The 23,232-nt window shown below is 49.6% G+C and overlaps 1 protein-coding gene across 1 annotated transcript in view; it reads left to right on the top strand.

Moving 5' to 3' along the window:
• Positions 1–8,371: 8,371 nt before the first annotated feature.
• Nkain1 (sodium/potassium transporting ATPase interacting 1) overlaps positions 8,372–23,232 on the top strand; it is a 42,229-nt gene continuing 27,368 nt past the window's right edge. The window contains exon 1 of the mRNA XM_005079515.4: positions 8,372–8,515. Coding sequence (XP_005079572.1) covers positions 8,462–8,515 — 54 coding nt within the window. The 5' untranslated portion in view covers positions 8,372–8,461. The remainder of the gene's footprint in view (positions 8,516–23,232) is intronic.

Raw genomic sequence — 23,232 nt, 5'->3', positions numbered from 1 at the left:
GTTCAGCACTGTGCATTGCATTATCCGGTGGGGCATCAAATCCAAAGAAGGGAAGTTATTCACCCAAGATTATCCACCTAGTACAAGGAGAGCTGGCTTTTAACCTAGCTGGATCCTTTCCAGTCACCACTGTGTGGACTTTAATGGCTTCTTCTTGTCTTGAATGCACACTGGAATCACACGGGAGCCTTTAAAAGCCCAACTCAGGCTGTGCTCCAGACCAACTAACCCTGAATCTTGGCGATGGGCCTCAGGAAAGCTCCTTAGTGACTCTAAGGAGCAATCAAAGCTGAGAACACTGGCATTGGCCATCCTGAAACTACACCAGAGGGCAGCATAAAGCCTGTGACCCCCTCATGCACACACACACACACACACACATACACAAACACAGTACACACAATTACCCATTGTCTTGCAAGAAAGTCACTGGCTCTCACCTATGTTGTGTGAGCCTCAGAAACTGTCAAAGCCCCTGGACATAAATTCAGGAGCTTAGCCAAAAAAGCACAGTGGTCAGCTCTGCCTGGTGGACTATGCAACCTTGTGTAAAATAACCCCTGAAAAGGATCCTAACTTCTTTCAAGTCCCAAGTACAAGGGCTGTTGGGTGGCTCAGTGCTAAATAATTGCTTAACTTACATGTATAAGGCCTTGGGCTCCCTCGCTAGCACCTCATAAAGAAAACAAGTGGGGTGTCTTGGTGCATACCTGTAATCACAGCACTCTGGAGGCTGGGACAGGAGGACTGCCTTGAGCTCAAATCCAGTCTAAGTTACATAAATACCAGGGCTATAGAGTGAAACAGTCTCAAATTTAAAAAAAAAAATCCCAGGTACATCTGGGTGGTGGTGGCGCACGCCTTTAATCCCAGCACTTGGGAGGCAGAGGCAGGCGAATCTCAGTGAGTTTGAGGCCAGCCTGGTCTACAAATCAAGTTCCAGAACAGCCAGGACTGTTACACAGAGAAATCCTGTCTTGAAAAAAAATTTTTCCTACTGAGGAAATGGCATGTGAGGTGAACCTTACAGCAGTGGAGATGTGGAGATGTAGACTAAGGAACAGCTGAGGGTAAGGACTGTCTATCCAGGTCAGGGGAAAGCACAGGCTGGCAACTGTATTGGCTGGCACATGCAAAGCTGGCAGAGCACACTGGATTGGAGAGTAACAGGTAAGCAAGAGCTTTCGAATGGCTGGGACAGTCGCAAAGGACACCAAAGACAGTTGGAAGCTCTGGCTTCATCCTGGGGAATGCTCTGCACAGGAGGTCCCCAACTGAGCATGTGCTTGCTAAGGGCTATGCACTCACAGCCATTGTGAGAGGGAGGGAAGAGAATCCTGGGCTTCTGCACATCCTAAGGCTGCCTTGCAAAGCCACCGGCCTTTTTAAATATTTATTTACTTGTTTATTTTTGTTTTTTTGTGTAACAGCTCTGGCTGTCCTAGAACTTGCTTTGTAGACTAGGCTGGCCTCAAACTCTCAGAGATCCTCCTGCCTTTAACTCCCAAGTGCTGGTATTAAAGGCCTGTTCTACCAGCATGCAGTGAACTTACAAGCTATTTAAGGACACCTTAAAGCACACAGTGGTGATGAGTGAGTTACAAGAAGTTTTACACTCTGAAGGCAGAGGCTGGTGGATCTCTGTAAGCTCAAGGCTATCTTAAAAAAAAAAACAAACGGGCCATCATTCTCACTTTAGATGCCCTTTGTTCAGTCTAAAGCAAGAACCACTGTGTGTGTGTGTGTGTGTGTGCGTGTGTGTGTGTGTGTGTGTGTGTGTGTGTGTGTGTGTGTGTGTGTGTGTGTTGTGTGTTATACATAGCCCTGGCTGATCTGATATGGGACTCACCATGTAGACCAAGATAGCCTCGAAAAAACAAACAAACAAAAAAAAAGATTTTATTTTATTCATTATGTATACAGTGTTCTGCCAGAAGAGGGCACCAGATCTCATTATAGATAGTTGTGAGCCACCATACGGTTGCTGGGAATTGAACCCAAGTCCTCTGGAAAAGCAGCCAGTGCTCTTAACCTCTCTCCACCCTGATGGCCCACTTGCAATCCTAACATTCAGAAGGCTGAGGTTAGAGACTTTGAGCCTGGTCTAGGCTATATAACAAGACTATCAGTAAAAGGGGAAGTAGACTGGGAAGATGACTCAGTCAGTAGAATGTTTGCCACACAAGCATGAGAACCTGAATTCCATCCTTAATACCCATTAAACAACAGCAACAAAAAAAGCCAGATACGGTGGCTACACAGGGCTAGGGAAATGGAGACAAAAGGATCCCCATGGCTTGTTGACCAGCAATGCTAGCCCTACCAACCACCTCTGTGTTCAGCGGCAGACTGTCTCAAAGAAATGTTAGGGCTGGCAAGATGGAACTACGTGTAAAGGAGCTTGCCTCCAAGCCAGACAGGAGAACCCACTCTCAAAAGTTGCTCTGTGACCTAAACACACATCCCTACACACATATACACACACCCCACACATGCACACACACATACCACACACACAACATACACCACACACACCACAAACTACACATACACATATACCACACATACACTACACACACCAAACATCACACATGCACACATGCACGCACGACCTGCAGAGATATTGCTTAGCCTTTCCTGGCCTGGGGCCCTGGCTGTTCAATTGTAGGTGCTCAGGTAGACCTGCTCAGTGAGACGTCTCTGGAGCCTTCTCACTGCTGCCACTCTATGGTTTTAGGATAGCCTTTCCCTAGAACCTACAATGGTCATCTCAGGCTCCGATAGACTGCTGAGAACAGGTGCCTGGTGATAGAAAATGACCAGAAGTGGACAGCCAGCAGGGAGCGGGAATCCCAACAGAGCATTTGAAACCCGCTGGAGGGCCTAGTCTGAACTGACTCCATCTGCTTCCTCTCTGCTGTTGGCCCTGGGACAAGCTCAGCGCAGCATAATGAGGGCCCAGCAGCAGTGTGGGACTCTGCTGGGGAAGGGCCTCACCTCATCTCTTAAGTCCCCCGCTCAGCTGGCCTCAAGGCCTACTTGAGCTGAAAGCCCATGTGTCCTGGTGGGAGAGGAGATTTATCTTAGCTGTCAACAGATTCTATGCAGGATACTCGGGGCCCCACAGCCGAGAGAGGTCACTTTCTGCAGCACCATTTAGGATCCTGACCTTCCATCCCTGTACAGCCCTCCCTATCCTCCACCCCACCCCTGCCTTTTGTTTTCTATTTTTGAGATAACATCTCACCATGGAACCAGCTACTGAGGTATAATAACTTGCTCGGGTTTGTTCTTCAACGCCTGGTATAGAATCCACTAGTGCCTTGGAGCCTCTTGAATGATAGAGGTATCTTTGGTTTGATGCAATGACGGAACCCAGGCCCTTGCACATGCCAGACCCACACTTTAACAGCAAGACTGTCTTTTACTTACATTTAATTTTTTGTTATTTGAGGCAGGGTCTCCCTCTGTAGTCCAGGCTAGATTGGAAGTTACTTTTTAGCACAGGCTGGACCTAAACTCCAGTCAATCCTCCTGCTTCAATTTCTCAAGGGCTGAAACAAAAATTATCACCAAGCCCAGCTATTCAGTTTGCTGTGTTTTTCCCCTTCACATGTACTTATTCTTTATTGTGTGTGCATGCGTGTGTACTTACGTGAGGTCAGAAGACAGCTTGCAGGAGTCAGTTCTCCACTTCCATCATGTGGTTACCAAAGTTCGGACTCGGGTTGTCAGGCTTGAAGACAGGTACCTTTCCCTGCTCATTTGCTCACCAGCCCCCCACACACACCTGTTGAGACAAGGTCTCATGTACCCCAGGCTGGCCTCTCCTTAGCTGTATAGCAGATGGTGCCTTTGAATTTCTGGTCCTTCTGCTTCCACCTCCAGAGTTCTGGGATTAGAAGCATGCATTGCAGAACCCTGCTTTGTATGATGCTAGGGACTGAAACCAGGGCGTTATGTATACTAAAGCAAGCGCTTATCAACTGAACTACAACCCTAGATCCCATTAAGGGGAATTTTAAGGCTGGATCTATGTAATCCAGACTGTCCTTGAATTTGTGATCCTCTTGCATCCTCCTTTGGAGAGCTAAGACTAGAGGGTGTCTTAGTTAGGGTTTCTACTGCATGACCATGGTAACTATTACAAGGAAAAACATTTAATTGGATGACTTACAGTTCAGGGGTTCAGTGCATTATCATCATGGTGGGATATGGTGGCATGCAGGCAGACATGGTGCTGGAGAAGGAGTTCTACATCTTGACCAGAAGGCAACAAGAAGTGACCTGAGACACTGGGCATGACTTGAGCATATATGAGACCTCAAAGCTCACCCCCACAGTGGCATACTTCATCAAGGCCACATCTACTCCAACAAAGCCACACCTCCTAACAGTGCCATTCCCTATGAGCTTATAGAGGCAAATTGCATTCAAACTACCAGAAGGGGTGTACCAGAAGGCTGTATCCAGGGGTGTCCTTTGATAGTCACGAAGTACCTCTCAGCTCTCCCAGAGCTGTCCTAACCCAGTCATCAGAAAGGCAAAATGACTAGCCAGTTGGAACCGTTAGCCCCACCCACTGTTGTCCTTGAGGACTGGAGATGGGGTGTCTGCAAACCCTTGAGCAAAGAGCTCTCTCTGGAGCTTCCAAGTTGATGAATGCTGAGCACCCCAACCCCATGGAGACAGAACAGCTCACATTGAGGACCCCCCAGGTCCCACCCTAGGTAACTCTCTTTTCCTCTGGCCATTCGTTGGTATCTTTTATAATAGACCAGTAAATATAAGTCTAGTACCTGCCAGGGTTCTGCAAGTCACTCTAGCAAATTATGGGACATGAGGGGGGGCATGAGAGCCCATGGACAGCTTGTCCATCAACAGGACAAATGGTAGCCAGAGGTTTAAAACCGGTCTCTTGCAAGGGTGCTAGCTTTGAGACTGAGCCCTTCGCCGGTGGGGCCTGTGCTATCCCAGGTAGTTCAAGCCATAACTGAATTGAATCATCAGACACCCAGCTGGTTTGAAGAATTGGTTAGCAACAGAAAATGTCCCAGAAGCTATAATTAGTGAGCATATTCAGCCCTCCAACACGAGGGGAGGGGAGTTACCAGGCTTATCATTCAGCTGGTTCACAAAGCACTGTTCCAAGGGCTTTCAGTTTCTCACTCTCAGAGGGCAAAACCCCGACCCTGCCTAGCCTTGGGTTAGAGCGGGGGATCTTTCCAGTGCCCTCTTCTCATCACGTCTGCCAGACTTCCCTGCAGGCCTGACCGCGATCCTGCCTTCACATTCAGGAAATGTGGCTGGGCTCTGAGTCACGGCTGTCCTTTTCACTGTGCATCCTACTTCCTCTTTCCCGCAGCTTCCCCTAGGCCTCCGTTAGTCATCCCTCATGGTACTGATGGCAAGCCCCACCCCATGTCATCCCCAGCTCTGAACCTCTTGCCAGAAATGACTGCCTCTTGTCCAGTTGTACCGCCTCCTTCTGAGAATCTCAGACTCCAGAAGGAAAGGGGACCCACTGGGTTCCAGGGTTGGAAAGAGATCCAGGTGCTGGCTAATTTTATGTTAACTTGACACAGGCTAGCGTCATCTGACAGGGAGGAACCTTAACTGAGAAAATGCTTCCATAAGATCAGTCTGTAGGCAAACCTATAGAGCATTTTCTTAATTAGTTATCGAGGGGAAGGGCCCAGCCCTTGGTGGGTGGTTCCATCCTCAGATTGGTGGTCTTGGGTTCTATAAGGAAGCATGCTGCCAGACGATGGTAGCCCACACCTTTAATCCCAGCACTCAGGAGGCAGAGGCAGGTGGATTTCTGTGAGTTTGGGACCAGCTTGGTCTACAAGAGCTAGTTCCAGGACAGCCTCCAAAGCCACAGAGAAACCCTGTCTTGAAAAACAAAACAAAACAAAAGAAAGCAGGCTGAGCAAGCCATGGAGAGCAAGCCAGTAACCATCACTCCTCCATGGCCTCTGCATCAGCTCCTGCCTCCAGGTTCCTGTCCTGTTTGGGTTCCTGTCCTAACTTCCCTCTGTGGTGGACTATAGATGCAGAGGCATAAACTAAATAAACCTTTTCCTCCCCAACTTGCTTTTGGTCATCATGTTTCATTTTAGAAATAGTAACCCAAACTAAGACACAGGGTATGACAAGTATGCCACCTTAGTCCCCTCACATCTGAAGGCTCCTGCCCCAACCCAACTCCTGGGGAGGTCAAAGTAAGTCACAAACATAAGTGTCCTCATTGGGTTCACAGTCTACTTCAAGAAACAAAAGATGGGGCTGGAGAGATGGCTCAGTGGTTAAGGGTACTGACTGCTCTTCCAGAAGACCCGATTTCAAAACCCAGCACCTACATGCAACTCAACACTATAACTCCAAGATACACTCTCACAAGATGTACCTGCAGATAAAACACCAATGCATACAAAATAAAAATAAATAAATCGGACAGCCTCCAAAACAATACAGAGAGACCTTGTCTCGAAAAACCAAATAAATAAATAAATAAATAAATAAATCAAAAAAGAAAGAAAGAACTGGAAAAAAAAAAAGAAACAAAAGCAAAGGAGGTTCTAGAACAAGCTATCATGGAAGTATTGAAGGTTGGGATGAGCCAGAGAGGGGACTACTGACCTGGAGTCCGTTGCACTACAAATGGGGATCCCAGAGTAGAACAATCTTGGGCCTGAGATGGCTTTGGGTAAAGGACACTTGCCACTGAGTACAAAGATCTGAGTTTGATCTCTGGGACCCATGTGGGGGAATCTGACTCCCATAAGTTGTCATCTGAGAGTCATGATGGAACTCTAACATGCTTGTGTCCAAACACAGATGCATGACATGAATAAATAAAAAAAAAAGTGACCCTAAAAGTGGGGATGGGCCAGAGAGAGTGGTGGCCAGGATTCAGTGGGGCAGGGTGGGTTAGTGCAGACTTTGAGTGAGTTGGTCAGGCCTTGCGCCTGTGACGTACAGACGTTCAAGAGCCTGACAGCGCTGGTCAGAACTGAGCAGAACCCTGTCTCGGGGAGGAGAGAGACAGTTTTGACCACTGCTTGGATCGGTGAGCGTTGACTAGCATTCCTAAGACTATCTAAGCACACTGTCTGCATGGAGGTGGGAACCGGTCTGGGCTCACTGGAAAGACTGTAGGGGATCCCGCGGGGGACCCGTACTCCTGGGGATTGGCTCTTCTTTTGCGGAAATCAGGACTCTCTGGAGACTTTGATAAAATCTGGGAGCCAGTCCCCACACAAAATTATGCTCTGTGTATCATTTTAGGGACTTCACAGAAGCCTGGCTAGTCAGGGAAACAGGCTGGGCACAGCTGTCATTCCCTAACAATGGCTGAGAAAGTCCCCACTGTTATCCCAGTTGCTTTTTGTGTGTGTGAGGTGGGGTGTGTGTGCGTGTAGGCGTGTGTGTCTGTGTGGGTGCGGGTGTGTGGGTGCTCCAAGCATGTGCGATGATGTTGCCTCTGGGAACAACCTACAAGGCCTTTAGTTCTGTCATTGTTGACAGTGCTAGGATCAACTCCAGGGCTTGTCTTGCGTGTTTTAAAACATAACATTTAGTTGGGCATAGTGGCTCACATATGTAATCCCAGGATTTGGGAGGCCGAGGCAGGAGGAGGAACACCTAAACGTCAGCCTGGGGGCCTATTCGGTCCCTGAACTTTGAAGATTCGTAGGAACTGAAGTTTACCTCTGGCTCCCAGAAACCTGGCATACAGCAGACGGAGAGGGAAAAAAGAAAATGTAGCTGGGAACCCAGGAGGGCTGGCAAGCTGTGCTAAGAACACAAATGGAAAAAGAGGACAAAGTTGGAACCCCAGGACCCTCCTGGCAGGGTGGTTCCAGCTCCCTCAGCAGGTCAGGCTAAGGGTTAACGCTTGCTTTGCTGCCTGCAAGGGACTTTTTCCTACTTTGCTCGCCCCCACACGGGGGGGCATGGGGGACGGAATAGCCCAGAGAAGTAATGTGATCTGCCCAAGGTGACACAGCCAGCCAACAGCAGTCTCGATGCGACCCAGAGCGGCCAGCGCGCAGGACCCGCACTCTTCCTCTTCATTCCACGCCCCTCCCCTCCCCGCCCCCCTTGTTCTTCCGCCCCTCCCTCGCCTCCCTCCGGGGTGGCGGCCGAGCCACGTGGTGGGCCGGGAAGCGGCAGCCGCCGAGCGCCCGGGCGGCTGCCCCAGCTGGGCAGTGCTGCACCGCGCCGCGCTCGGTGCCTGCGGGGGCCGCTACGAGCTGGCCGGCGCCGCGGGCGGGAGGTGTGCCGACGGCCGGCCGCAGACAAAGGAGGCGCGGCGGAGCCCGCGCGGACCGGGCGCACCATGCACTCGGGGCGCGGGCGGCCGGCCGCGGCTCTGGGGATCCGGCCCTAGTCGCCGGCCCCGCCGCCCCGGGGCGCCATCGGGACGACGCGGCCCCGCGCGGCGCAAGGAGGAGCCATGGGCAAGTGCAGCGGGCGCTGCACGCTGGTCGCCTTCTGCTGCCTGCAGCTGGTGAGCGGTGCTGGGCGGGGTGGGGTCGCGGCCGCGCGTGGGCGCCACCCGGGGTGCGGGGTGGCCGGGCGGAGCCTGCCCCGCGCGGGCTGGTTTGTCCCTTTGTGTGCGCTCCTCGCCTCAGCCCCGCGCTCGCGCGCACGGTCCAGCGCTCCCGGGCTGCACGCGTCCGCTCACACTGTGCGCGTGGGCTCCCGTTGGGGCTGCTCCCGGGACTGTGGCTCCCTTGGGTCTGGGGGTGTGTCCGAGGCTGCTCTGTGCACTCAGCGAGGTCCTTGACCGCATTCATGTTCCCCTCTAAAGCGCTGGTTCCGTGGGTACCTCAGTCCTCTGGGCTCCACCCCTGTGAGTGAGTGTCTCTCACAAAGTCTCTTTCTGCTACTGTGTGTATGTGTCTCTGGAATGTTTTTAGATTTCTGGCCATTTCTGCTTCCTGTTTGTATGGTGGGACCTGAGACTCCTAAGAACCCACAGTCGTCCTTTGTGCTTCTTTTCTACCTCTTGGAACCCTTCTAAATGGGTGGCCTGAGATGGAGAGCTACCTCCTTGAGGAGGGTCACCAGGAATTGATGTATCTATCTTGAGCCAACCTGACCTGGCAGGCACGCGAACCATTCCGTGGCTTTGATCTGGCCACCGAGTCCCCCAGCGTCCCAGGAGCCATCTGTTCCATCAACAGCGGGGTGGGGTCAGGTAAAGAGTTCCCTGATCCCATTGGATGGGGACACTTAGGTGTCCTGGGAGGAATCAGATCATATGGGGGCTCTGTGCTGGCCCCAGTTTGGGGAAATGAGGTCTTTGACCGGGGCGGGGCCGGGGGCATCAGAGTGAATCTGGAGGTTAAGAGTCGTTGAGGTCCTGGCCTGTGAATTGGCAAGGTGATAGAGGAGACGCAGGGTCTCCTGCCTCTCTTGGAGCTGGGGTCCAACACCTATGGGCTTTACTTCTCCTCTAGGCAGTGTTGGGTAAGAACTACTGACAACGCTCGGGTTTAATGAGGAAGGGGGCAGGGTGCCTCGGTCTCTTTCTTGTGGGTCCCAGCATCTGCGTCTGCTTTCTGGCCTGCATGTGCCGTATGCCGTGTCGCCCCCCCCCCCAGCACACACACACACACACACACACACACACACACACATATGCACGAGCGCGCAAAGGATGAGTGGGTTGTGTCGGTGGCCCCTGTCCTCTTGATTTCCTTTTGAGCAACCAACTGCAAACCTGCCATCCACAGCGCTGTCCTCTTGGGCTACACTAGAACCTCTTCTCCCCCAAGATTGGTGTTCTGGGACTTCCCCTCACAAGGCAACCCAGTCTGTCAAGCATCCATCCTCAAGGACGGTAGAGGGGGTTAATCACCACCAGATAGGATGAAAACCCAGAAAGGGCAGAAATAGCCCATTTTGTTCTTGTTAAGACCCCAGCAGCTGGACGGCACTGGACACCTCATTAATATTTGTAAACTAAGTGAAGAACTGGTTACTTGGCAAATCTGGGCTAACGGTAGGAACAGTCTCCTGTATCTATTTTGAAGAACATAAAATGCCAAGTAATCTTCAAACTTTTCCTAGGATTCCTTTTCTTTAAACGTTTTTAGAGATTTATTAATTTTTAGATTGTGTGTGTCTGTGTCCGCCTGTGTAAGTGCAGGTGCTCCAGGCGTCCTGAAGAGGCCGTTAGGGCCCCTGGAGCTGGGGTTACAGGTGGTGAATGCTGAGAACCAAACTCAGGTCTTCTGCAAGAGCAGTGCACTTAACCACTGAGCCATCTCTCCAGCCCTAAGGATCCCTTTCTGTTTTTGTTTGCTTCTTTGTTTGAGACATGTTCTAACTCTGCAATCCAGACTGGTCTTGAACTCTCTGCAACCTTCCAGTTTAGCCCCCCTGAGTGACGGGATTACAAGATGGCTAATTTAAATTTTAAACTGTCTTTTTGTTTGTTTGTTTTGTTTTTTCAAGACAGGGTCTCACTATATAGCTCTGACTATCCTGGGACTCATTATGTAGACCAGGATGACTTTGAACTCAGGGACCCACCTGCCTCTGTCTCCGAGTGCTGGGATTAAAAGCGGTCGCCACCACTGTCCAGCTTTAAACTACATTTTTTTAAACTCAAGAAATGATGTGCATGCCGGGCGTTGGTGGCGCACGCCTTTAATCCCAGCACTCGGGAGGCAGAAGCAGGCGGATCTCTGTGAGTTCGAGGCCAGCCTGGTCTACAGAGTGAGTTCCAGGACAGCCTCCAAAGCTACAGAGAAACCCTGTCTCGAAAAACCAAAAAAAAAAAAAAAAAAAAAGAAATGATGTGCATATGTGACGAAGTGAATGAGTAGGTGCTCAGAGCATGGGAAGCAGGGCAAGTTTTCTTCTCTCTGTGCCTGATGCCCTCCCATAGGACCTGTGAGCAGTTTGTCCCATGCTCACTCTAGAGTACTGTTGCTAACTCACTGGTGCCAGCTGCTCTTGTGAGTGATTTTTCCTGAGTTAATTCATTTAACCTTCATTGTCACCCAGTGATGCAACTTGCTTAAAGGGATCCAGGAACTGGGATCCAGGCTGGTCCTCTGTTGCCTTAGCTACTGCATAATAAGTAGCTCTGGCCTTGGTACGGTAGGGTTCCTAGAGAGGTGCTCACCCATCTTGGGAAGCAGAAGTGATATAGGGGGTCTCCCAGCCTCCAAGATTTCCTAGCCAAATCCATGCCCATTCTTTCACCAACACAGAGATGGCATTCGACAGGACCTGGGTGGGATTGCTCTTCTTCCATGCCTTGCCCGGGTGGCTTGGGCAGCTTGTGCAAGCTACATAAGACAATTTTGGAAGCATGGGGGCGGGGGTGGCTTGAAAATTGGTCTCGTCTCTGTTGCTCTGTCTCAGCTGATTGCAGAGAGGGTCCCTCCAGCTGTCACTCACTAACCCCCTAGAGCCCATGCAGCCTGACAGCTTCCAAAATGTGCTCTCAGGATGGTAAATGTGCCAGCCTAAGGGGAGAAGGAGGCTCAGCTTTCTCATCCAAAGGACTGAGGGATTAAAGAGGCAGTTAGCTAGTTTTCATCTGAAAACGTAAGAAAAGGAAAGGTCGCCGGGCGTTGGTGACGCACGCCTTTAATCCCAGCACTAGGGAGGCAGAGGCAGGCGGATCTCTGTGAGTTCGAGGACAGCCTGGTCTACCCAGCGAGTTCCAGGACAGCCTCCAAAACAAACCTTGTCTCGAAAAAAAAAAAAAAAAAAGGAGAGGAAAGGTCCTCTTTTTCCACTGGCGTTGAGGCATTGTAAGGAAGCAAGTCGGTTCCAGACCCTTCTCTGGGTAGAGCTGTTTTGGGTAAAGGGATAGAACACAAGGGGATGGAGCATTAGAGGAAGCAGATTGGGACTGTGCCTTTGAGGTGGACAGGTGTAGAATAATAGTTGAGACTCGGGACATTTGGGTTCCAGGGTCCCTCTGTCACTTAGTCACTTCCTGGCTATGTGATCTTGAATGAGTGTCTACGTCTCTCTCTTGTTTTCTGTTTTGTTTTTAAATTTATTTAGTGTATGTGTGTGCAGATGCCACGGCATGCATGTGGGGGTCAGAGGACAATTTGCAAGAGTTGGTTCTCTCCTTCCATTGTGTGGGTCTCGGTGTTCAAACTCAGACTGTCAGGCTTGGCAGCAAGTGCCTTTACCCTCTAAGCCATCTTGCTCAGCTGTTGTTGGTTTTTTGTTTGTTTGTTTGTTTGTTTTGGCTAAGGTTTTTTATTTATTTTGTTTTGTTTTTAATTTTGAGACAGGGTTTCTCTGGGTAGCCCTGACCATCCTGGACCAGGCTGACCTCAGATTCGCCTGCCTCTGCCTCCTAAGTGTGGGATTAAAGGTGTGCACCACCACCTCATGGCATGGGCTTGTTGTCATACTTATTTATTTGTTTGTTTATACAGTGTTCTGTCTGTGTGTATGCCTGCAGGCCAGAAGAGAGCACCAGCTCTCATTACAGATGGTTGGGAATTGAACTCAGGACCTCTGGAAGAGTAGTCAGTTCTCTTAACCTCTGAGCCATCTCTCCAGCCCGGCTTGTTGTTGTGTTTAAGACAGAATTCACACCTTGGCCAGGCTGGCATGGAAGGAAATATGTAACCCTGCCTGGGCTTGTGGTGATCCACCTGCCTCAGCCTCCAGAGTGCTGGGATTGTAGGCGTGGGCCACAAGCACTTCTCTAATCCAAAGCTCACCTTTGTTGTCTGTCATTACAGTCCCGAGGGTGTGTGGTCACAGGAGTTCACATGCATATGAAATTTGAAGGCCGGTTACTGTCAGTGTCTCCCTCAGCCCCTTCCTCCTGTTGGAACTCACAGGGCCTCCCACTCACCCTGATTTCACTGCTTTGCTAACCTGGCAGGCCAAAAACACCAGAGCTCCTCTTGTCTCTGCCTCACACACAAAGCTGCACCGGACTCTTTTATGTGGGTGCTGGGGTTTAAACAGATCTTTATGCTTGTGTGTCAAGCATTGTATGTATGTATGTGTATATATATATATATGTGTGTGTGTGTGTGTGTGTGTGTGTGTGTGTGTGTGTGTGTGTGTTTGTTTTTCCCCACCTGTGTGTGTGTGTGTATGTGTGTGTGTGTGTGTGTGCGTGCTTGTTTGTTTTTTTTTCCCCACCTATGAAGTATGGAGAACTTGAAGCCTGGTTCCTGGGGTCCCAGCTCTGTCTGATTGGGATCTGCGAGGACATCTGGGCTGGTGTGGAGGTTCTGTAGTTCCCTCTGTTTTTAGAACTCTGGCCCTTTGGTTTCGTGGGTTCTAATTACTGTAACATGTTGACGTTATTAATTCAGTTCATGCCCTGATTTTTACTCATTTGCATATTTCCTCTCCCTTCTCACCTCCTTCCCAAGCTCGAATGGCCACTCTGTTCTTCCGGTAAGCGGATAAGGGGATGAACCAGGGACGTTTGCCCCAGGGACTCGTCATCGGTTTCTTCATCATCATCATTATCATTCCCGTTTCTGGAGGCCTGTGCTAAGCACTTTGTATGCATTACCTCATTTAACCAAATGAGCTTACATATGTAAAGTGCTTGGCAGAGGGCCTGGTACATGTTAAACGATCAATAAACGCTAGCCATTTTCTTGCCTCTACCCTTTGCATTATCTTAATTCCACACTCTGAGATGGTTGGTTTCATTATCCCCTTTTTCAGATGAGGAAATTGAGGTGCCCGGGGTGAGGAGCTTTGCCCAAGGTCACCAAGCTAGTTGGTGACAGTACCTGAATGCCAGCCCTCTTCTGCCCCTTGATAAAGGTCATGAGATCATACAGTTCCAGTTCTCAGTTTCCTCGTCTCAAATGAGGTATTAATGGTCTCGTATAGTATGGTGCCCCACTATGAGTTGACAAGGGTTTCCTGCTGTGGCGGTTCTTGTCCCAACTCTGTGTGACCTTGGACCCGATTCTAATTCTGGTCCCCACCTCACAGAGTGATGGAAAGGCTTTCTTAGCCAGACACATAGTAGGTACTCAGAAGAAATATCACAATCACCTCCCCCCCGCCCCCTTTCTGGAAATCTCTTTGCTTTCTGGAAGGTGGTGGGTGAGTGAGGGGAAATAACTCGGCTTCCAGCTGAGCCGAGAGTAATGGCGTGAAACGTGGTCAAGCTGATGGATGTCGTTATTAGCGATAGTGATGGTGGGGCTGGAGGGAGGCGGCTCTGGGGGCCTGCTCTCCACAGCAGCTGCAGCTGCAAGCCTGTGGCTCATTCTAAGGCGCTGAGTCTCCACCTGGGGCTTGAGGTCCTAGGGCTGGCTTCCCAGGTAGGGGTGTGCAATTGTCCTGGTCACTTCTGTTCTTCAGTTCCTTGTAGACAGAATGAAGCTGGGAGATCTACTCCCTGAGCAGATGGACAGACTTAGGCCAGAGGACTCTGGGGGCCAGGGATGGTCCCTTTGCAGGGTGGGTGGCATAACTCTTTGATCAGGTGGGCATTGCTGCCACCCTCTCATCTATGGAATAGAGCAGCATTTCTGTTGCATGGCAGTCTGGGGATATGGTGTGGTGATGTCCTGAAAGTGTCAGGCACGAACCTGGCTGGGGAAGGTTGGATGCTATTTGGACTGCTCATTCAGCCCCATCTCTGCCTAGATCGGAAGTTTTATTTATCACGAGCATTCTTATAAATGATCCGTGTGTATCCAAGTTTGTCATAGTCCTCTGCCACCTCCTTTTTACTTTTATTACTTGTTTGTTTTTGAGACAGGGTTTCTCTGAGTAGCCCAGGTAGTCCTGGAACTCACTTTGTAGACCAGGCTAGCCTTGAACTTGGAGATCTGCCTACCTCTGCCTCCTGAGTGCTGGGATTAAAGGCATGTGCCACCACTGCCGGGCTCCTTTGTACTTTTTTTTTTTTTTTTTTTTGGTTTTTCGAGACAGGGTTTCTCTGTAGCTTTGGAGGCTGTCCTGGAACTCGCTCTGTAGACCAGGCTGGCCTCGAACTCACAGAGATCCACCTGCCTCTGCCTCCCGAGTGCTGGGATTAAAGGCGTGCACCACCAACGCCTGGCTCTCCTTTGTACTTTTTAAAAGAATTATTTTTAATTATGTGTCTGTGTGAGCGCAGATGCCCTCAGAGGTCAGAGGTGTCAGATCCCCCTAAAGCTGGAGCTACAGGGGTGTTGGGAACTACATGATATAGGTGCTAGGAATCGAATTTGGGTCCTCTGAAAGAATAGCAAATGATCGTAATCACTGAACCATCTCTCCAGCTCTCCGCTTCTCTTCTTCCTCTCTCTCCTCTCCCTCCTTTCTGTGGTTTTTGTTTTGGGGCTTTGTTTTGTTTTAAAGACAGAGTCTCATGTAGCCCAAGCTTGCCTCAAACTCCTGATCTTCATGCTTCCCTGTCCCAAATGTTGGGATTATAGTAGAATGTATGGGACTTGGTGGGTAGTAATCTTGTCTTTCTATGTGGTGTCTGCTGTGAGCCTAGCATTGTGTTAGATGCCTGCCCCTTGATGTTATTTGGTTTATTCATGACTACATAAGTAGTAGATAAATGACAGCTCTATACCTCAGCACTCAAGAGGCTGGGACACGAGTGTTGCTGAGAGTTTGAGTCCAGTCTGCTTTGTATAGTGAATTCCAGGTCAGCCCAGGCTATAAAGTGAGACCCTGTCTTAAAGCAAGTAAACAGAAAACCACATACACAAGAGCCAGGAGTGATGGCCCACGCCTTTAATCCCAGCACTTGGGAGGGAAGAACAGGCAGATCTCTGTGAGTTCGAGGCCAGCCTGGTCTACCTCCAAAACAATACAGAGAAACCCTGTCTCGAGAAACAACAACAACAAAAAGCAGAAACTACAAACAAACAAGCAAACAAAAACAAAAGAAACTGGACTGGTGGTGCACATCTCTAATCTCAACATTCTAGGAGATGGAGACAGCAGAATCTCTGTGTGTGGATCTGAGGCCAGCCTAGTCTGCATAGCAAAATCCAGAGCTCCAGAGTGAAGCCTAATTTCAAAAAGGAACAACAAAATAAGAGGCCAGTAACACTGCTCAGCTGGCAAAAGAACTTTGCTAAGCAATCCTGGCAACTTGAGTTCAATTCCCAGGACCCACATAAAGGTGTGGGGAGAGAAGCCAACTCCGCAAGTTGTCCTCTGACCTCCTTTTGTGTCCCACAGCATCCCATCATGTACACACACACACACACACACACACACACACACACACACAATATTTGTTTTTTCAGTTTTATTTTGTGTGTTTGTGTTTTGGCTTTTGTGTATGTCTGTGTGCTGTGTGTGCCTGGTACCCATAGAAGTCAGAAGATGGCCTCAGATTCCCTGAACTGGAGTTACAAACAGTTATGAACCACCATGTGGGTGTTGGGGATTGAATCCAGGTCCTCGGGAAGAGCAGCCAGTGCTCTTAACCACTGAGCCATCTCTCCATCCCCTACAAAAAGAATATTTTTAAAAGGGAGGCCAGTGAAATGGTTCAGCTGGTAAAGGTGCTTGCTGCCAAGCCTGATGTCCTGCCTGCATGAAGCCTTGGGTTCAGTCCCAGCACCACATAAACTGAATGTGGTAGTACATGAACACACACTTTAGGGAGTTAAGGTAGACTAGAAGTCCAGGTTACCTTTGACTACTTAGTGAGTCTGAGGCCAACCTGGACTACATAAGACCCTGTTAAAAAGAAGGAGGAGGGGCTGGAGAGATGGCTCAGAGGGTAAGAGCACCGACTGCTTTTCCAGAGGTCCTGAGTTCAATTCCTAGCAACCACATGGTGGCTCACAACCATCTGTAATGAGATCTTGTGCCCTCTTCTGGCCTACAGGGATACATGTAGACAGAACCATGTGCACATAATAAATAAGTAAATCTTTGAAAAAAAGAAGGAGCAGGCTCCAAGCCATGGAGTAGAACTGAGTGTCTTGTCCCTGGCTCCCTGCTGCCCTGACCTGGAGCAACAGGGGTTATTTGGAGACTGACTGAGAACATTGAGTGTCAACACACACCTCCCTTCTGGGGACATTGATTTCTGCCAGCAGGGTGGGATATTGAACACAGAGGTTAGCCTTGGTGGTAGGTTTCCAGTCCCCTGGCCCTGCATCTCAAACAACAAAACAAAACAAAACAGGAAACTGATAGCTATAAGGGGTACAGGTGTGGATTGGGAGAACTTAGGCTCAAGGTCAGTCTGGGCTCCAAGTTCCAGTCCTGTCTTTTGTCGCCCAGTGACCTTGGGCAGAACAGGGTCTCTGAGCTTCCACCTAGGTGACTTCCTGCATATGTAATAAATCTGAAGATGACCCAGGTTTCTGGAACCACCAGATGGTGGGTCATGAGAGGACTGTGCCAGTAGCACAAAATGATGTAACAAATAATGAAAAGTGTATTCTTAGGACCCTCTACTCTGAGCCTGTGCCTTCCTGACCCCCTCCCTAATTCTGGGCCTGGTGGAGTTCTGAACCCTGGAAGCAGAAAAATGAAGAGTATGTGGACATTTTACCCCCTGCCTGAGAAGAGGCAACCTGAGTTTCCCAGAGTCCGGGTTGGCTCCTAAGTCTTCTTTGCTTTGGGGAGGGTGGTAGGTTCTGAAGCCCCAGCCTGAACCAGAGATGTGGGTTTTCAATTACACAATTAAATGCACAATTAGGCATAATTACCAATGCTCCGAGCCTGAGACTGCTCATAACAGGCGTGTAATCTACTGCAGCCTCTGTTTATACTACTCAACGCACTCCCTAATGATGCCGAGATGCCTTCACACTGCACTGTTGCCATGGAGATGAGCCTGCCGCCACCATGCAAAGCTGACAAATGGTGCTGTGGTCCTGGGCCCCTGGATTGTCTCCATGGCCTCTGCAGCCACCTTGGGAGGAGAGGGGCTAGCTAGGTGGGTCAAGAGGGCAGGTCAGTACTCCTGTCCTCCGACACTCCTCCCTGTGCAATCCAATCTTGGATCCACCAGGAAGCTCCTGAATGGTCCCTGAGCTACTAGCAAGCTTCAGGTCCCTTGGAGTCCTCCAGTCCATGAGCAAGATGGCTCAGTTTTTTGTTTGTTTGTTTGTTTGTTTGTTTTTGTTTTTCGAGACAGGGTTTCTCTGTATTGTTTTGGAGGCTGTCCTGGAACTCGCTCTGTAGACCAAGCTATCCTCGAACTCACAGAGTTCCACCTGCCTCTGCCTCCCGAGTGCTGGGATTAAAGACGTGCGTCACCAACGCCCGGCCAAGATGGCTCAGACTTGTGGAAATCTGTTCCAGCATCTCTGAATTGTTGGAGATGCTGAGGTGTGGACACTCTTAGTGTCCCTGGCTCTGTGACCTTAGACAGCTCCTACTCCCTCCCTGGGACTCTGTTTTCCCCACATATGAAGTGGAACACAAGGTCTCTCCATAGAAGTTGACAGGCATTTAGGACACACCTCAGGTTGTAACTGCTATAGCCCATGTGTCTTCCCTTTGCTCCTACGTGGGGACTCATGCCTGGTGGACCATCCCCCTTTACAGAAATAGCATCTAAGGACTACGGTGGTCACCAGGCAGTCATAGCGGGGCTGGGATCCAAGGCCCAGGGTCATGTCAAGCCCCTACCACAGCATTACCTTCTCCCAGCTGAGGACTCCAAGAATGAGCGGAATCAAAGAGCGGCATCTGCCTGGTGCCCAAAGTCAGGGTTTATTTATTTATTTATTTTTGGTTTTTTTTTCGAGACAGGGTTTCTCTGTATTGTTTTGGAGGCTGTCCTTGAACTCACTCTGTAGACCAGGCTGGCCTCAAACTCACAGAGATCCGCTTGCCTCTGCCTCCTGAGTGCTGGAATTAAAGGCGTGCGCCACCAACACCCGGCCAAAGTCAGGGTTTCACAGTGCAGTTTCTTTTTTTTTAATGTGTGCATGAGTGTTTTGCCTGCATGTATGTCTGTGTGCCGCATGCATGCAGCATCTGCAGAGGGCTCAGATCCCCTGGAACTGGAGTTACAGATAGTGTGAGCCACCCTGTGGACTCTGGGAACTGAGCCCAAGTCCTCTGGAAGAGCAGCCAGTGCTCTTAACCTCTGAGGTATCTCTCCAACCCCATACACTGTGGCTGTTAGTATAAGTAAAGACGAATTTAAAAGATTCCCTTCCACTGGTGTGTGCTGAGGAATCCCTGTCATCCCCACCTGACCTGACCCAGCTGCTCAGAAGGGGAGGTGGCCCAGGTCCCTTAGACCCAGCACTATGCTGTGAGCCCGAAAGAAAACTGGGGTCTATCTGGGCCATGGTGACACACGCCTTTAATCCCAGCACTCAGGAGGCAGAGACAAGTGAATCTCTGTGAGTTCGAGGACAGCCTGGTCTACAGATGGAGTTCCAGGGCAGCCAGGGCTACACAGAGGAACCCTGTACTGAAAAACAAAACAAAAACCCTTGGGTCTAGTTATCTACCCAGCAAACCCTACCTAGATCAGGAGAAGTAGAGTATCCTTGTTATTGTTTTGAGACCGTTTCTTGTAGTCTAACTGCCTGCAAGTTGGTAGCCAAGGGTGATCTCAAACTCCTGATTCTCCTGCTCCCACCTCCCATGTCCTGGCGTTACAGGCAAGCACCACCACACCTGGCTCTTGTTTTTTGGTTTTGTTCTCTTTTTCTGTAATTGAGAATATTATTGTGTATTTATTATGATATGAGTGTAAATGTGTGCCACACAATGCACGTGTGGAGGTCAGAAGACAACTTTGTGGAACTCTCCTTCCCTCTTTATATGGGTTCACACTCAGGTCCTTCATTGCAGCACCTTTTCCTACTATGCCATTTCACTGGTCCAAGAAGATAATTTTGGTGTGTGTGTGTGTGTGTGATGTGTGAGCCTGCCTGTATTTGTGCATCACATGCATGAAGGAGCCCAAGGAAGCCCAGAGAAAGTATCTAATCCTCTAGACTGGAGTTACAGGTGGTTGTGAGCCAACCCCAGATCCTCTGCAAGAGCATCAAGGGCTCTTATTAGAGCTTTGTTTCCAGCTCCCTGACCAATATTATTTATGGGCACCTACTACAAGCTAGTTCCTAGAAACACAGATGGGTCAGACAAAGTAGGTCACTTAATGCATGGTATTGATCAGATTACCTTAGCATCTTCGTAGCTTGGTTGGGAGTTTTGTGTGGTCGGTTGGTTTGTTTTGTTTATTTGTTTGTTTTTGTGTTTCGAGACTGGGTTTTCTCTGTAATACCCCTGGCTGTCCTGGAACTCACTCTGTTGCCCAGGCTGTCCTCAAACTCACAGCGATCTGCTTGCCTCTGCCTCCAGAATGCTAGGACTAGAGGTGTGCACCAGCACCACCCAGCATTTGGTGTTTTATTTTGTAGCGCTGATAACTAAAGCAGAACCTGGCTCTGCCTGGAGACCACACCCCCAGCCCTACACCTTAGTGGCCTGACCCATAATGCAGACAGCAGTTTGTTCCTTATGGAGCCCGTGGTGGTGTTAGCAACCCTAACTGGTACTGTATGTAGACTGAGGTTTGTCTCCCTTTGTGAACCTTCTCCACACATCACTTCATAGGTGGAGCAGCTTGTGGCTCAGAAGGCTTAAGAGCTCTGTCCAAGACCTCACAGCCCCTGAGGGACAGAGCAGACACTCAGCCACCCTGTATATCACCCCCGTTGAGGCGTCATGTCTCTGGAGCATCCTGTCAGTTTTCCTGAAAGAATGCAGCATTTGCTTGAAAGGTCAGTTGCCCACTTGGCAAAGCTCAGGACTGTTCTAACTTTTCAACTTCCTAATTGGCATGTGAACAATAGGATTTTTAAAAACTTTTTGTGCACTAGTGTTTTGGGTTTTTTTTTAGTTTGTTTGTTTTGTTGTTGGTTTTTTTTTTTTTTTCTCGAGACAGGGTTTCTCTGTAGCTTTGGAGGCTGTCCTGGAACTCACTTTGTAGACCAGGCTGGCCTCGAACTCACAGAGATCCGCCTGCCTCTGCCTCCTGAGTGCTGGGATTAAAGGCGTACGCCACCAACACCTGGCTTTGTTGTTGTTTTTTTGAGACAGGGTCTCTCTGGCTTTGGAGGCTGTCCTGGAACTAGCTCTTGTAGAACAGGCTGGTCTCCAACTCAAAGAGATCTGCCTGCATCTGCCTCCCTAATGCTGAGATTAAAGGTGTGCACCACCACCGCCTGGCACATTAATTTTTTTTTGGGTTTTTTTGTTTGTTTTCTTTTTGCCATGGAAAGGTTTGTGTCTCCTGAAGTTGGAGTTACAGACAGTTGTGAGCTGCCCTGTGGGTGCTGGGTGTTGAACCCAGGTCCTCCGGAAGAGCAGTCAGTACTCTTAACTGTGGAGCCATCTCGCCAGCCCTCCCCCCCCCCTTTTTTTTTTTAAAGAGTGGTCATCAGACATCAACTCTACCCTGGCACTAACCAGAAAAGCTAAAGCCTAGAGAGATGTCTGTTCTAGACTATCCTGTAATTTAGGGGTAGCACTGGGATCCAAAGTAAGTTTGGGACACTAGTCTCAGCCTCCATCATAAATAAGCCTTACCAGTTTGTTGTGAGGTGAGGTTTTGTTGTTGTTTGAGAACAAATGCCAATGGGATCTCCAACTCCTGGTCATCCAGCCTCAGCCTCCCAAGGGTTGGGATTGATGATACAGTCACCAATCTGTTATAGGGAAAGAGGAGTTTGTCCGTAGCATGTACACATGTTTGTATATATCCAAACTGCAGATCCGAGCGTTTGTGGGGCAGACTCTGGCACGGAAAGATTTGTGGATCAATAAACATCCTTTCCTGCTTCCTCCCTCTTCATTTATTCATGAACTCTGAACTCCCTGGCTCCCGAGAAACTGCCTGGAAGAAAGCAATTAGAGCGTAATTAGAGCCACTCCTATCACCAGCAGGGGTGGGGCAGCCCAGGGAGTTCCCTGTAGCCCCAGCTTCTGCAGTGGCCACTCAGCTTCTGCTCAGTCATAGAGACAGGGACACCCTAAGCAGAGACAAGGACTACTTACTCTCCAGAGCCACTGAAGCACTCAAGGACTGCACTGGGCTCAGGAGGAGGGCTCTCTCTCTCTCTCTCTCTCTGCATTGCACTCAGAGCGGGGCATTCCTATGAGGAGTCTCCCTCCCGGTATCTGAATGCTGAGCTCTTGGGCTCACCCTCCTAGGAATCCCCAGCCATGCATTGCATGAAAACTAAAAAGCCTCATGGCTCCTGCTTTCCAGCAAGCCCGCTTAGCACACTATAGTGAATGAGGAATGCCAGGATGGCAGAACGTTATAAATCACCTGGAGGGAACCATTTACCAGCCAAGGCTCTGTTCACTGCCAAATAATTAATATTAATAATAGGCTGGGTGTAGTGGTGTACACCTCTAATCCCAGATCTCTGGGGACCAGGACAGGAGGATAGAGAAGTTGAGGCTAGTCTAGGCTTTGTAATATTAAGACCTTGCCTCAAAATCCAACAGAAGTAGTACTTGGGAGGCAGAGGCAGAAGATCACATGGTAAATGTCAGTCTCAGCTACATAGGAAGTATGGGACCATCCTGGACTAGGTAAGACACTGTCTCTAAAACAAACCGCTACAAGAATAATTAATAATGAAGGGACCCTTGGCCAATACTTGTTGGACTTCTTGTTGTTTTTTTTTGAGATTGTGTCTCACTACTTAGCAATGGCTGGCCTTAAACTTGTTATATAGACTAGCTGGCTTCAGACTCCTGGAGATCTGCCTGCCTCTGCTTACTGAGAGCTGGAACTAAAGACATGCACACCGTGCTCAGCCTTATGGGACATTTCTGAGCCAAGCTGGCTGCTCTTCCCCATGGGGTGACCCACTAGCAAGGAGAAGCCACCAGATTCAGTGTGCCTCTGTGAAGGTCAAGCAGACCCCTCCCTCTTGGTCCATTTTCTTGCTTTTCTGGTAACCTTGGATGGTAGCACCATTGTGTAGACATTGACTCTGATGTACAGATGGGGAAACTGGACTCGGGACAAGACAAAGGTCTGCCTGTTGGGCCCTCATCATCCTGAGCTTCCTTGTTGAGGGTCTTGAAACAGTGTTCAGCTGCCCTTCCTTGTGAATGACGCATCCCTGTTCCATTTTTACTTGCTCTGTGCCCCACCTCTGGCTTGAGTCACCATCCCCAGACTGTCCACTGCCCCCAACCCCAGCATTCTTGGCAAAGGAAGGCAAAGGCCCTGGCCTCTTGAGGGGAGATCACCATGGCTACCAAGGTTGTAGCCATGGAGACAGTCCC

This window comes from Mesocricetus auratus, unplaced genomic scaffold (genome assembly GCF_017639785.1).
Source record: "Mesocricetus auratus isolate SY011 unplaced genomic scaffold, BCM_Maur_2.0 Super-Scaffold_100014, whole genome shotgun sequence".
In the NCBI taxonomy this organism is placed as follows: Eukaryota; Metazoa; Chordata; class Mammalia; order Rodentia; family Cricetidae; genus Mesocricetus; species Mesocricetus auratus.
The sequence above is the reverse complement of the archived record's forward strand: the minus strand, read 5'-3'. Positions and strand labels throughout refer to the sequence as shown.